This window comes from Nannospalax galili, unplaced genomic scaffold (genome assembly GCF_000622305.1).
Source record: "Nannospalax galili isolate Female #2095 unplaced genomic scaffold, S.galili_v1.0 scaffold39, whole genome shotgun sequence".
Lineage (NCBI taxonomy): Eukaryota > Metazoa > Chordata > Mammalia > Rodentia > Spalacidae > Nannospalax > Nannospalax galili.
The window spans coordinates 3,375,073-3,389,301 of record NW_008346683.1 but is presented as its reverse complement, the minus strand read 5'-3'; the positions used below and the strand labels follow the sequence as shown (position 1 = coordinate 3,389,301).

Below are 14,229 nucleotides of genomic sequence, written 5' to 3'. Positions count from 1 at the left end.
AGTTTCAGAAATGGGACCTGACACCTAATAGGCCCTTAACAAATATTTGTGGAATAAATGAAAAGACTTTTCACATATACTATCTCATGTGGTTCTACAAAAACCATGTAAGCTATATTAGTACCTTTTTAAAAAATATTGTATTATTTTTATTTTATGTGTATGAGAGTATTGCCTGCATGCAGGTAGGTGCACCTGTGTCATGTTTTGCAATGCCCTCAGAGGCCAGAAGAGGGTGTCGGATCCCCTGGAACTGGAGTTATGGATGGTTGTTAGCTGCCATGTGGGTGCTGGGAATCAAACCCAGGCCCTCTGCAAGAGCAGCCAGTGCTCTTAACTGCTGAGCCATCACTCCAGCCCTGATTAGTACCTTTCAAAGACAAAGACACTGAGGCTCAGAGGTAGATTCTCAGGGCTGACTTGAATGATAACAACACTCTGCTGAGTCTGCAGGAGCTCTGGCCCCATTCAGTCCCTGCAGAGAGCTAGCAGGAGTTTGGAATTGAAATGTGTGCCCAAAGGCCTTGTGCCGATGGCCTGGTCTTCAGCCCTTCATTCTGTTGGAAGGTGGTGGAACCTTTAGGAGGAAGTTAGGTCATTGGGGGTGTGCTCTTGAAGAATCCTGGGATTCTGGTTCCTTCCTCTCTCTCCCTTTCGTTTGTTTCACAAACATCATGAGATCTCTGCCTCCCACTATCTTCTGTAGAGAGATCTGGGACCACTCGTGCCAGTCTGGTGTGGGTACGGTAGGACCAAAGGCTACGAGGCAGACAGAGGTAAATACAAGAGACACGTGGGACTTCACCTGGCATTGAATCAGAGGCCTGGTACAGACCCAAGTGCAGCCATTTTCAAGACGTCTGATTTGACGGAAGTAATTCAGTGGCTCCAAGTATATGTCAGTTATTTTGACTTGGTTTCTTCATCTGTAAAATGGGGCTACAGTAAAAATTACCAGTATATAAGACTTACTCTGATTTAGATACTGCTGAGGACATCACATATACACCAACTATCTAATCCTCACTGCATGCTGTGAAAAGTTAGCATTACTATTAGCAGTAAGTACTCCAGAGAAAGCCCTATCCACAATGCTCTTACCCAGGATGACCTGGGATACCCACCCAGGCAGGCTGCTCCAGCGGTTGGGCTCTGACCACAAGGCTACCCTGCCCCTCTAGACTGTTGGATCATCTTGTGGGAATATAGTATTGGATAAGATCACATTTTCTATCAAGCACTGAACAGTAGGGGGGCATTATTAAGTGTTATGGCATTTCTCCTGTGCCCTGTTTCTAAGTTAGACTCCATGTTTTCCAAATGGTTGTCAAAGTGTCCTCTTGTGTAATGGGGAACTTAATGCCACTTTAAGAAATCCTATTAAACTCTTATTAAAAAGAGGCAGTACAGGGCTGGGATGCCACACACAGGCTCTGGAGTCAGACTGGCTGAGCTTTGCCTCTCACTGGTTGGACACCTGGATTCGATTACCTAACCCATTGATTTTCCAACCTCCTTATCTATAAAACTGGGATTTAATAGTGCACACCTTAAAGAGTTGTTGAAAGGATGAAATGAGTTAGTATTTGTTAAGTGCTTGGAACCGTGCCTAGCACGTAGGAAATGCTATAAAAGTGTTTGTTAAATAAATAAAAATTCATGAATTTTGTATGTATAGCTCAAGCTGGCTTACACTGAAAGGGATTATTCTCGGATCAAGTTTGGGTAAGAGTGTGGACCCATCTTGACTAACATTACCAGGTCACTATAAGTCTCTCTTGGTTGAGATTCCCTTTGCCTTGGCTTTATTCCTGGCAGGTCAGTCTCTCAGGGAGACAGAGAGCCATCAGCAGCTCCAGGCATCCACCTTCCCAGCTCCACAGCTCTGGACATCAACACCACCAGCTCAGTGGCCCCTGTCGAGCACAAGTGCCTTCCAACTAAGAGTTCCAGCAAAAGTCCCACAAGATATTCCTGTTTTCCTGCTGTATCTGTTACTTTCCTATTACTGTGATAAAACACCTCGACCAAGGCAATTTATTTTGCTTATGGTTCCAAACGGATAAGAGTCCATCATGATAGGGAGGCATGGCAGCGGTGGCCGGAACAGAAAGCTGAGTGCTCACATCTTCAACCAGTCGCAGGAAACAGAGATCAAAGTGGATAGAGGGGCAAGGCTCTGAACTCCCAAAGCCCACCCCAGTGACATGCTTCCTCCAACAAGGCTGCACCTCCTAAAGGTTCCATGACCCTCCCCAAACATCACTACCAACTAACCAAATGTTCAAATACTTGAGCCTATGAGGGACACTTCTCATTCAAACCACCGCACCTGCCTTGAGGTCCAACAGACAAGCAGAATATAGGGTAACAGAGACAAGTCATGGAGGCTGGTGTACGTGATCATGTACAAGTCCTCCAATATGCCCTCTGTGAGATGGAGAAGCAGGAAAGTCAGTGGTGTGGTTTAGTTCAGGTGTGGAACCTGAGAAGCAGGAGGCCAAGGCCTGAGAGCTGAGGGGCCACTGGCATAAGTCCTAGAATGTGAAATCTAGAGAACTGAGAGCTTTGATAATGGAGGACAGGAAAGCACAGATGCCTCAGGTCCAGAAGGCAGCCTTTCCTCAGCATAGCCTTCTGTACTCCTGGTTAGGCCCTGTGTGGACCGGAAGGTGTCTGCTCACATTGGTGAGATCCCATCTTCTCTCCTCACTTTTCAGATTCTTCCAGAAAGATCCCTGATGACACACTCAGAGTGTTTGTGCACTATCTGGTTTTGCGTCCAGCTGACGTGTATAATGAACCATTCATAACCCTGCCTCAGTGCATATGTGGAGACCCCTACTGGCATTTCCAGTGTGGCACTTGTGTCTCTGAAAGAAGATGCCACAAATCAAGAGAACTGCTCAACATTCCTCCTTGCTAGGACTTGTCAGGGTCCCTGTATGCCTGAGAAGTTTCCATTGATTTCCAGATGCAGGTCACAATGTCAGTCAGGCTGAGGCCTTCCTGGTAACTGGGTACTTTCTAGAATATCTAAGACCCTGTAGCAAGCCTTCAGATGATGATACAGTAAGCACCTTTCTGGACATGCAGGCTCATGCATTAGGATGCTTAGTCCCTAGCTGCTGATGGAGCTATGTTGGAAGGATATGGAACTTTTAATTCTTACAAGTCTGCCCAACTGGCGGGCCAAATTTGCCCCAGGGTAGCTATGAATGCAGCCCAACACAAAATCACACATTACTTAACACATTATGAGAATTTTTGTGATTTTTTTTTTGTGTGGCTCAATGGTATGGTTCTCTAACATAAACTCTGTAAATGGCAAAGTTGTGTCCCAATGTCCAAATTTTGGAAATGCCTGTTAGAAGATGAGCTTCAAATGAAGGGAGTGGGTCACTAGGAGCAAGCCTTGAGGTTTTAGAGTTTGGCCCCACCTCCTGTCTGCTCATGTCCGGCCCACCGTTTCCCAGCTGTGGACACAATGTGACCGGGCTCCTTGCATTCCTGCTGTCATGCCTTCCCTGCTGTAACGGCTGTATCCCTTCTTACCATGAGCCAAAATAAATTCTTCAAGTTGCTTTCGCCAGGTGTTAGTCATAGCAACAAGAAAAGTGAGTAATACAGACAGAATAAATCTCAACAGCTCTATGGACTCCCTGGACCCGGGGCTTTGGTCCTATTGACAGTCTCCACAGCCTTGGTTCCACAAGTGTGGTCAGTCTTGCATCACCATCATCACCACTACCATCACCACCATCATCACTGTCACCATCACCATCATCACAACTACCACCAACACTAACACCACCATCACCATCACCATCATCACCACCAGCACCACCAGCACCACCATCATCCCCACCATCACCATCTTCACCATCACATCTACCACCAGCACCATCATCATTACTACTACCACTACCGTTATCACCATCACCACCACCACCACCACCATCACCACCACCACCATCATCACCATCATCATCATCACCAGCACCAGCACTACCATCATCACCACCATTACCATCATCATCATTATCTCAGAGCTTATCCATATGCTGGATGCTCAAATTTAGTCTACAGAACAAGAAGAACCTGGGAGTACATAGGGAATTAGAGTCTTGGGCTCTACCTAAAGACCTAATGGATGAGGAGCTGCATGATAATGAAATCTCAGGGAGATTATTACACACACTGTAATTTGAGAAGTTCTGGTGGATTGATAGCTCTCTAGGGATGCTTTAAACAAATACTACAATGGTGATAGCTTCATATAACAGAAATATATCCACACCTAGTTGTAGGATCAAGATGTCCCAAATCAAGGTGTTAGCAGATCTGGTTCCTTTTGAGGGAGAATGTGTCCTCTCCCAGCTTCCATCTATGCAGGTATTCCTAGGTACTCCTCAGCTTGCAGATATATCACTTCAGCATTGGCCTTCATCATCACGACATTTCCCCTGTATCTCTATGTCCAAATCCCCTCCATTTTTTGGAGACAGAGTCTTGCTATGCAACTCAGGCTGACCTAGAACTTGCTACGTATCCCAGGTCTATCTTGAACTCCAGGTCCTCCTGCCTCAGCCTCCTGATTGCTGGGATTATAGGCCTATGATATAATGTCTAGCCCAAAGTTTCTTATTAAAAAGACACAGGTCATATTGGATTAGGTATCTATACTTTTACAGTATGACTTAATCTTAACCAATTATGTCTGCAAGGACTCTACTTCTAAATAAAGTCACATGCTTTAGTGTGAGTGGCTAGAACTTTAACACAACATTTTGGAAGGAACACAATTCAACATAAAATGTATTCAAAGTTTGCTATTCTTAAATGCCAGGGGACAAGCTTATTAAAAACACCTGTGGCATTTCTATAACTTCACTTTTGCAAACAACTATGTAAATTCAGGAAGAAGAAAGCAGGCTGAAAAGACCTGAGAACTTCTACTTTCACAAGGTGATTCCTGCATCCAGACAACCCAGACCAAGGCCACCATGAGAACACTGTGGGTGGCTGCTTGTGATGGTTAGCTTTGGCTGTCACCTTGACACAACCTAGAATCATCTGGGAAGAGAGTCTCAATGAGGGATTTTCTGCAGTATATTGGCCTGTGGACATGTCTATGAAGGACTGTCATTGTTAAGTTAATTTATATGGCAAACCCCAGCCCACTGTGGGTGGCACCATTCCCTAGGCTTGGAGTCCTGAACTGTATGAGAGTGGAGAAATCTAGCTGAGCACAAACAAACAAGCAAGCGGTTAATTATTTCTCTCTGCTCCTGACTGTTGGGATGTGACTCCCTGTTCTAAGTCCCTGCCACCTTGACTTCCCTGCTATGATGAACTGTACCCTGGAATTGTAAGATGAAATAAACTCTTCCCTAAGTTGCCTTCTGTCAGGGGATTTTATAACAGCAATAGAAATGAAACTAAAACACTGCTCATTGGAAGTACCTAGAGAGCTCTGAAAATACTGCTGCCTATATCCAGCCCTCTGAGATTCCAGTGTGACTGGTCTGAAGTTTTACCTGGGCATCAGAATCTTGAATCTGTTCCTTGAAGATTCTAATCTGCAGCCAAATTTGAAAGGTAACAGCATAGATGGAGGACACACCAACTGTTACCAAGGAAGGAGTTTCCCTTCCCTTCTTTTGGACATAGTGGACATAGAGGTAATAATATAGATCCCTAAATAATAATACTTTATGTTTCTATAGACTTGTTGCAAAATGTGGCTACCATGAAAGTACATGAATGCACATCAGCCTCAACATCCTCCATGATGGCAGATTTCTTTCTCCTTGTAATTATATCAATTTTTGGAATATATTTGTGGTATATCTACTTGGTGCTTATAAAATTAAAGTTTTTATTTCTCTTCAATAAACAAATGCTTCATCATAAATCATTACTTCCTTTTCTCTGATTAACACACTACACCTGAAAGTCTATTTTCCTCTAAATGTTAATGTAGCTGTATCAGCTAGTTTTGTTTGTCTGCTTATTTGTTTTGTTTTGTTTTGTCTTTTAAGAGCCAGGGCCTCATTATATGTACAACTCGAGGTGGCCTGGAACTCAATATGTAGTCTAAGGTAGCCTGGAACTCTTGTTCCTCTTGCTTTACCATACCATGTCCTGGAATATAGGCCTGTGTCACCATGCCTGGCTCTCAGCTGGCTTTTTTTTCTGACCAGTAGTTTTTTGGTGTATTTTCATCTACCCTTTAATTTTCGAACATTCTCTATTCTTATGTTTCAGATGAATGTCTTGAAGGAAATGTAGTTATAATTTTTAAAGTTACCCTGAAAAGCCTGTTTTTCTTAATTAGAGAATTTAGTCCATTCCTATTTAATGTAATTAACAATATACACTAGTGGTGGTGGTGGTGATGGTGGTAGTGGTGATGGTGGTGGTGGTGGTGGTGGTGGTGGTGGTGATGATGATGATGGTGATGGTGATGGTCATGATGACTGAGTCAGGATCTCACTATGTGGCCCAGCCCATTTTCAAACTTCTGATCCTCCTACCTTGGTCTCCTGAATGTGCAATTCCAGACATGTGCTCCTCTGGCCAGCTATGAGTATTATCCTCTGAAGTCAACACCTACTCACACGTACCACTATCTTTTCTTTTCACATCTCCTTGCTGCTCTGTATTACTCTGGGATCATTTCGATTTGGCTTAAAATACATACCTGACAATTTTTCTTAGTGAGGATCTGTTCTTTGTGTACAAATGCTTTATTTGGTTATCATCATAAATGATATTTTCCTATGGGTGGAAATATAGGTTGGCAATGAACTTCTTTCAGTGCTTTGAAGACATCCTCACCATGGCTTCTAGAAAACTGTTGCTTATTACAATTACAATAAAAGAAATTTACGTTTTTAATGGCCTACTCTCAAGATGTTTTTCTTTGTCTTTTGAATGGTCATATCTGGGTATAGAATTCCTTTTCCTAATCCTGTTTAAAATCCTGGCCAATTTTTGAAAGAGATTCATCTTTGCTCTGAAAACTGTTATTGACTATGTCAATGCTGTTGTAAAGAAATGCTTCCACTAATTATGTGGATATTAAATAAATTAAAAACAAAACAAAACTAAAACAAACAAATAATCCTGGCTTGGCATTATCCTGAAAGAATCACTTCCTGTAATCCTGCCTCTGCTCCAATCTTTTTTCCCCCACTTCTCTCTCTGACACTGTAATTAAATGAATGTTCTATCATGTCCTTAGACCTACCCAACTTTTCTGCATTTCCAATCTTTTTCATTCTCTCTGCCCATTTCAGGATAATTCCTTTAATTTAATTAATGCTTTTTAGCTGCATCTAATGTGCTGTGAAACATAACACATCCAACAATTTTGGTTATTATAATTTTCCATTTTTAAAAAAAAGTTCTGTTTTAAAAAAATACCATTCATTGCTGGGTGTGGTGGCACACGCCTGTAGTCCCAGCACTTGGGAGGCAGAGGCAGGCGGATCTCTGTGAGTTCAAGGCCAGCCTGGTCCACATAGTGAGTGTCGGGCCGGATGGGTGGGGCTACAGGAAGACCCTGTCTCAAAAAGACCAAAAAAAATAATAATACCATTCCCTTTTTATAGTTTCCTGCTCCTGCAGGTATTCTCAAACTTGATTTTCTTTTCAACTCAGTATATACAGGGTTTTCTCTTTTAATGATAGGTATCTGACATTTCCAGCACCTCAAGTCTTTGAGGTTCTACTCCCATGATCCATCATTCCTGTTTCTACTGACTCCTGGTGCCTGTGCTGGCTATCTTCAACCAGGTGCTAGCACTCATCTAAAGAATTCGGTGAAGCACAGTGTGAAAGCACCTTCCTCTGAGTAGGATTTGATCTCACTTCTGGCATGTGTGGGGTCACCAGACACCATGTTTAATGCCTGACACTTCCCGGAAGGCTGAAGAAATTCACACTATAGTTCATCTTGGAGGCACTTGTGAGGGCTCAGCTACTTCAGGTTCACGTTCCTCTCGAAGGTAGAGTCATTTGGGGTCTTAGTTTACTATGTGGAAGAGCAAGGTGCCTGCCATTATATCCCCTAGTATGAGCTGCATTGGGTGCTGATTTCTGTCTCCCTTTCCCTCTCTAGCCTATCAAAACCACTTTCCAGTTTGGACCACTTAGCACCTACTCTCAAAACACAGTGGCTTTTGTACTTGTGTTAGTTGTTTTTCCCATCACTGTGATAAAACACCCAACAGAAGCAACGCAAGAGAGGAAAGGTTCCTTTTGGAGCACAGTTTCAGAGGTCTTTCAGGCCATCATTGTGGGGAGGGTGGGGCTGAGCAGCTCCATGGTGGTGGGAGCATGTGGTCTAGATCCTTATACTGTAGCTGACAGGAAACAGACATTGCTGGATGGAATCCAAGGCAGGTATGGCCTTGAAGGACTGCCCTAGTGACCTGCTTCCTCCAGCTAGGCCCCACATCTCAAAGGCTCTACTACCACCCAGAACAATGCCCTCAGCTGGAGACCAAATGTTCAAACACCTGGCAATTACCACTGTCATGTCAACTCTTCAAAGACTTCTAAGCATTACATTGTGGGAAACTAATTTTAAAGTGTGTCAAATGATGTAATTCACCATTATTGGAAGCAGGAAGCCATATGATGCCTTTCCTGCACAAAGCAGGCACTCAGTAAATGATGACTCCATTAGTTGATGGCTCAGCATCCCCCAACCATGCCCCACCGCTTGCTTGTCTTTATCAACATAGGCACATTTCCCATGCTCCTTTTCCAGCCTGAGATTGTCCACATCCAACCATTGGCAAGATGCAAACAAACGCCACCTTTCCCCCAGAGTTCTTCCTGTCCTTCCTACTTGCCCAAACCTGAGCACCAACTCTTGCCTGTTTGAACCGTCCCTCACACACAGGAGTGTATACCTCTCATTCAGGCCTTAATTACACAGGATTGCATTTACACACATGCTTATCTCTCCTGTGGGATTGTACTTGTCATTTCTGGTTTCCAAGGAATTCCCTTACTTCCTTTCCAGCTCGGCGTCCATCCTAAACCGATTTCTGGAAAGTGATAATGTGGTGCTTTTAGGTCTGCTGTGTTTGGAGGGGATTCTTTGAACACGGTCTGCAGAGCTGCAGGGATGGAGTCTATTCTTTCTGCACAGGCTGCTCTCACACGTGCAAGTGTACAGAAACTTTAGCAGCCTTCAATGACAGTGCTGCTATCACCACGTTGCACACAAGAAACAGGGAGCAAGAGGAACCAAATTCAGGCAGACTAGAGTTAACTCCAAAATCAGAACTCCAGCCTTTTTGCCCCAGTCTTGGCCTTACTCCTGAGCATCATATCTACCTCTTGTATGTTTGTGCCATTAGTCATTTCTGTTGCAGGGGCACCTGGGACTCTATAGGCGTCATCAGGCACAGGGAAGTGCATGTGGCACCCGAGGGAGGTTGCAGGGAAGAGCTCTGTGAGGTTTCCTATACACACTTCTCAGATGGCTTTGGTATCTTAGGGGTGCTTACCTCACAACTTTGGTCCCATTTCTCACAACTTGCATGTCCACCATGCAGCCCCCAGTTACATAGGCAGCCAGGTTCAGCTCCGAGAACTCAGCCTGAAGGAGAAAGCAAAATAGAAAAGGACGTGTACAACACTAGTGGTAAAGGCCGGCCATGTTTACTGTGTCCACCTATGTATCAGTGCATACTTAGGCCTCCCCTCAGAAATGCCATTTTCATTCATCTCCCCTTCCAACAGAGGTGAACATAGGCAGGTGACATGCTTAATTTCACACTGTGAACACATCAGACTGGAACTCATGGTCTCTGATTCAAGGGCCCACTGTCATAACCATAATTCATTTCTGCTTCCCCGAAAGTCAAGTAGGCCCCTTGTTCTGTGACTATAAGATGCCAAATGTTGTTCAACAGGCTGCTTTCCCTAGAACCCCTCAGCTTGTGCTATGTAGTGGGTTGGCCTCATGCTTCTGTGAGCAGGATATACCCAAATTATTTGCCCAATATCCTTTCTTAGCAACAGCCCCTTCCCTCACTCCACACACATGTCTACAGAGGAAGTGTCATGTCTATGCTCTTTTGATCATAGCTGATGGGCAGGCATCTGACCCAGGGTGAGGGAATAATAATAATCTCTTCCTCAAAATTTTGTAACTGGGGCTGGAGAAATGGCTCAACAGTTAAGAACAGTGTCTACTCTTGCTGAGGATCCAGGTTTGATTCCCAGCACCCACATGGCAGCTAACAACTGTCTGCAACTCCAGACAGGAGGTTACATGGGAGAGCTCCATGAAGTTTTCTATACACCAGGGGATCTGACAGCCTCTTCTGACCTCTGAGGGCATTGCACGACATGGGTGCACTTACATACATGCAGGCAATACACTCGTACACATAAAATAAAAATAACAATAATTTTTCTTAAAATTTGAAACTTCTGAGCAAGTCATGCAGCTTGTTTTTACATGAATGCATCTTTTTTTGTTTTGTTTCTTGAGACAGGATCTCATGTTAACACATGCTTGCCTTGAACTCACTACATAGCAGAGGATAATGTTGGTCCTCCTACCTCTCAAGTGTTACGATTACAGATATGTACTTTAATGGTTTTATTTAGTGCTGGGAATTGAATACATAGCTTCACACATGCTAGGCAAGCAGTCTGTCAACTGAGCCATATCCTCAGCCCACAGGTGATTATATCTTTAATGTATAAGCCTGGTTGCTACATGGGACCATATTTCCTGCTAGTTGTATAAGGGAAGCATGGAAAGCCAGAATGGAGGATGCGGAAGAAAAGGAGGAAGAAGAGGAAGAGGAGGAGGAAGGGAGGATGATGATGATTACAACAATAGTGAAGACAGAAAGAGATATCCCAGTCACCGAGAGAGGGACAGGAGGAAGAGATGGGGACCCTTCTTGAGGTTTACGCACCAGCGATGCTTCTGCCTCGATTTTGGTGTGGACCTTTTTCTGTGCTCATCTGCTTATGGCATTAGTGAGTTTCTGTTGCTTGTGACCACAGTCCCATGGACTAACATATCCTTCTGGCCACATAGTATGCTCCATGGGGATAGAGGCATGTTGTTATATCCATCTCTGTCCCCTTCCTAGGACTGCTGTAATAAAGATCACCACTAGGTAGCTTAAACAGCAACTTGCTCTGTATAGTTCTGAGCGTGAGAAGTTCAAAATCAAGGTGCTGGTAGGGTGGTTTCTTCTGAGGGCTTGTAAGGGAGGACCTGCTGCAGACCTCTTTCCTTGACTTCTAAGATCACCATCTTTTCCATGTGTCTTTTCCCATTGACTTCCTGATGTATGTGCCTGTATCCAAAGTCCCCTTTTTATAAGGACACCAATTATGCACACTCTCACTTCAATGACCTTGCTTTTGCTTGATGACCGCTCTCCAAATAAGGTCACATTCTGGGGTACTGTGGTTTGGACTTCAAGTCATTAATTAAAAAATGTAATTGTATTTATCTATTCTTTGAGGATATCATGCATGTGCACAATATATTTTGATCACACCCCAACCTCCCTCCAACTTCTCTCTCCCCACACCCCCACATTTCCCTATCTTCTTCATAACCCACTGAGTCTAATGACAGCTGCCTGTAGGCACACAGATGTAAAGCTAGCCACTGGAGTATGGGCAACCTACTATAGGCCACACCCTTAAAGAAAATTGACTCTCCTTCTCCCAGCAGCAATCAACTGCCATTAGCTCTCAGTTAGGGGTACAGCCTCATGAGCCCCTCTCCATCCATGCTGGAAATGTTGACTTGTCCTGGTCTTACACAGGCAGCCACAACTGCTGTGAGGTCATGAGTGTAGCAGCCCACTCATGTCCAGAAGACACTATTTCACAGCTGCCTCCCTGATGTCTGGCTCTTACAATCTTTGTCACCTCTTCTACAATGTCCCTTGAGCCTTGTGGGGAGGGGTGATATAGATGTCCCATTTGGGGCTAAGCATTTCACAGTCACTGATTCTCTGCCCTTTGGCTGGTTGTGAGTGTGTGTGTGTTAACGCCGTCTGCTGCAATAAGAAGTGTCTCTGATGAGGGGTAAGAGCTATGCTCATTTATGAACGTAAGGATAGTATTTAGAAGGCAGTTTGCTACTATGTCCATTTAGTAAAGCAACAATGGTAGGTTCTCCCCTAGGGCATATATGATTCCCTAGTCACTGATTCTTGGCAATGTTTATAGTATGAGGTATATATTCCCTCTGTGGAGTGGGCCTTAAATCTAATCAGAAAGTTATTGGTTACTTCTGTAACATTCATGCCACTATTGTACCAAGGAGCATATCCTACAAGACAAATCATTATTGTAGCTCATAGAATTCACAGCTGGGCAAGACTACTGATGACTTTTCTCCTCCAACAGCCTCCATAGCACCTTATAGCACTATGAAAGCTAGTCAACAGGGAGGAAACTTCTGGCTGGTACCAGCTTGATCTCTCCATGTCCTGTGTTGAAAGTGTGTGGTGTCTTCAGCAATAAGGTCTTGCCATCAAGTCCTGATGGGCAAGCAAGAGCAATGGCAATAGCTGGTATTGTGTTGGGGCTGCTGCCTTGACTTTGCTGGGAGATATGCCACACCTAGCATTGGACTTTTTGTCAACCCATGAGCTTTGACCACAAAGGCATAACACCAGACTGTCTTATGCACAGGAGCTTTCAAAAGAATTTCTTTGCATCTAATGAATAAGCATAACTGCTTATATATATGAATTACTTCTGGTGTGCCAGGTTCTGTTCTAAGCATTTCACATATATAAATCCATTTAACCCTCACTAGGCCAGGAAAGAAAACTGACACAGAGAGATTAGATACTTGTAGGATGTCACACAGTGGGCAGCAGAGCCAGGCTTCGACCTCAGACACTGTGCTCCAGGGCCTGTGTATTTGACTGCCGTACTCCTCCGTCCCTCTCTGCAGCTGTGTGAAGCCACATAAATGACTGGGAATTTTAGGAACCTAAAAGCCAAGCTGTTTAAAGAGAACAAGTTTTTATTAAAGGAAAACATTTTATGGAAATCTAAATGTGTTCCCCTGAGCCATTTAACAGGAATTGTAACCAAAGGCCGAACCCTCTCCCCAGATGGCATTAGAGGAAACCAAGAACACTTACGTGCATTGTGCTAATTAATAACCTCATTATGTTTTGGCAAGTGAAAAGAAAAAAAATCACTGCTAATGAGTCCAGGTTGGTAACCAGTGGTAATGGCCTACCTATTATGTCTAATACCTTCCAAATTCAGTCCTATCTTGTTCAAGTACTTAATTGGCAAGATCACAGAGAATTTTTAAAAGTTGTTGCTTGTGTGTGGTAGGGAAAGGAAGCTAAAAGAAAGTTGCAAAATGGGAGAGCTGACCACCAGATACATGAAGAACGGGATGAATTAAGAGGCATGAAGATCCAGAGGTTGGCTTACTGCCCAAAAGGAAATAGAAATTCCAGGACTGAAGATATACTGAGGCTTGGATGGACAAATTAGAGGTCTGTCTTGTTCAGATTTGCATCTCTAGAGTTATTTCCCAGCCATGGTTTATAAACAATTGCAGAAGGTAAATGACTGGGTCACAGAGTAACAACCCTCTGTTGTAGCAAGCAGAGGGTTTAGGAAGCAAAATAACAGGCATTCCTCTGCATTTGGCTTTCAAAAATATCAACCACATGGAAGTGAACACAGAGGTACCCAAGTCCCTTCTCCATCAAGATCACTTGCCTGTGCCCTTGGTAGACTCTTAAAGAGTAGTTTCATAGTTCCCATGAAGACAGTAGTGGATCTAGTAGTATCCTTCAGAAGGCTATAGCCAAGTCTTAATCCCTGAACTTTATGGAACCCTGCTTAGGAAAAAGATTTTTGCAGTTGTAATTAAGTTGAGCATCTGAAGAGGAGATCATCCCAGATTTAGGTGAGCCCTAGTTTTAATGACAAGCCCTGAGAAGAAAAGGGGAAACAGAAAGATAGAGGGTAGAAGGTCACATGAAGATGAAGACAGAGATGACAATGACAAAATCATGAGCCAAGAATGGCCAGGAGTCACTAGAAGGCGGAGGGGGTCAGTGAGGATAATCCTCTAGAGCCTAGGGTTTAGGGGAGCCCTGCTGAAATCTGATTTAGGATTTCTAACATCTAGATCCTTGATAGAATAAGCTTCTGTTGTTTTAAGCCTCCTAGTTTGTGATA

General features: G+C 43.8%; 1 protein-coding gene across 1 annotated transcript in view; it reads right to left on the bottom strand.

Moving 5' to 3' along the window:
* Positions 1-14,229, bottom strand: part of LOC115066769 (synapsin-3-like) — a 174,755-nt gene that overhangs the window by 50,507 nt on the left and 110,019 nt on the right. The window contains exon 4 of the mRNA XM_029568344.1: positions 9,531-9,622. Within this exon, the coding sequence (XP_029424204.1) occupies positions 9,531-9,622 (92 nt within the window). The remainder of the gene's footprint in view (positions 1-9,530; positions 9,623-14,229) is intronic.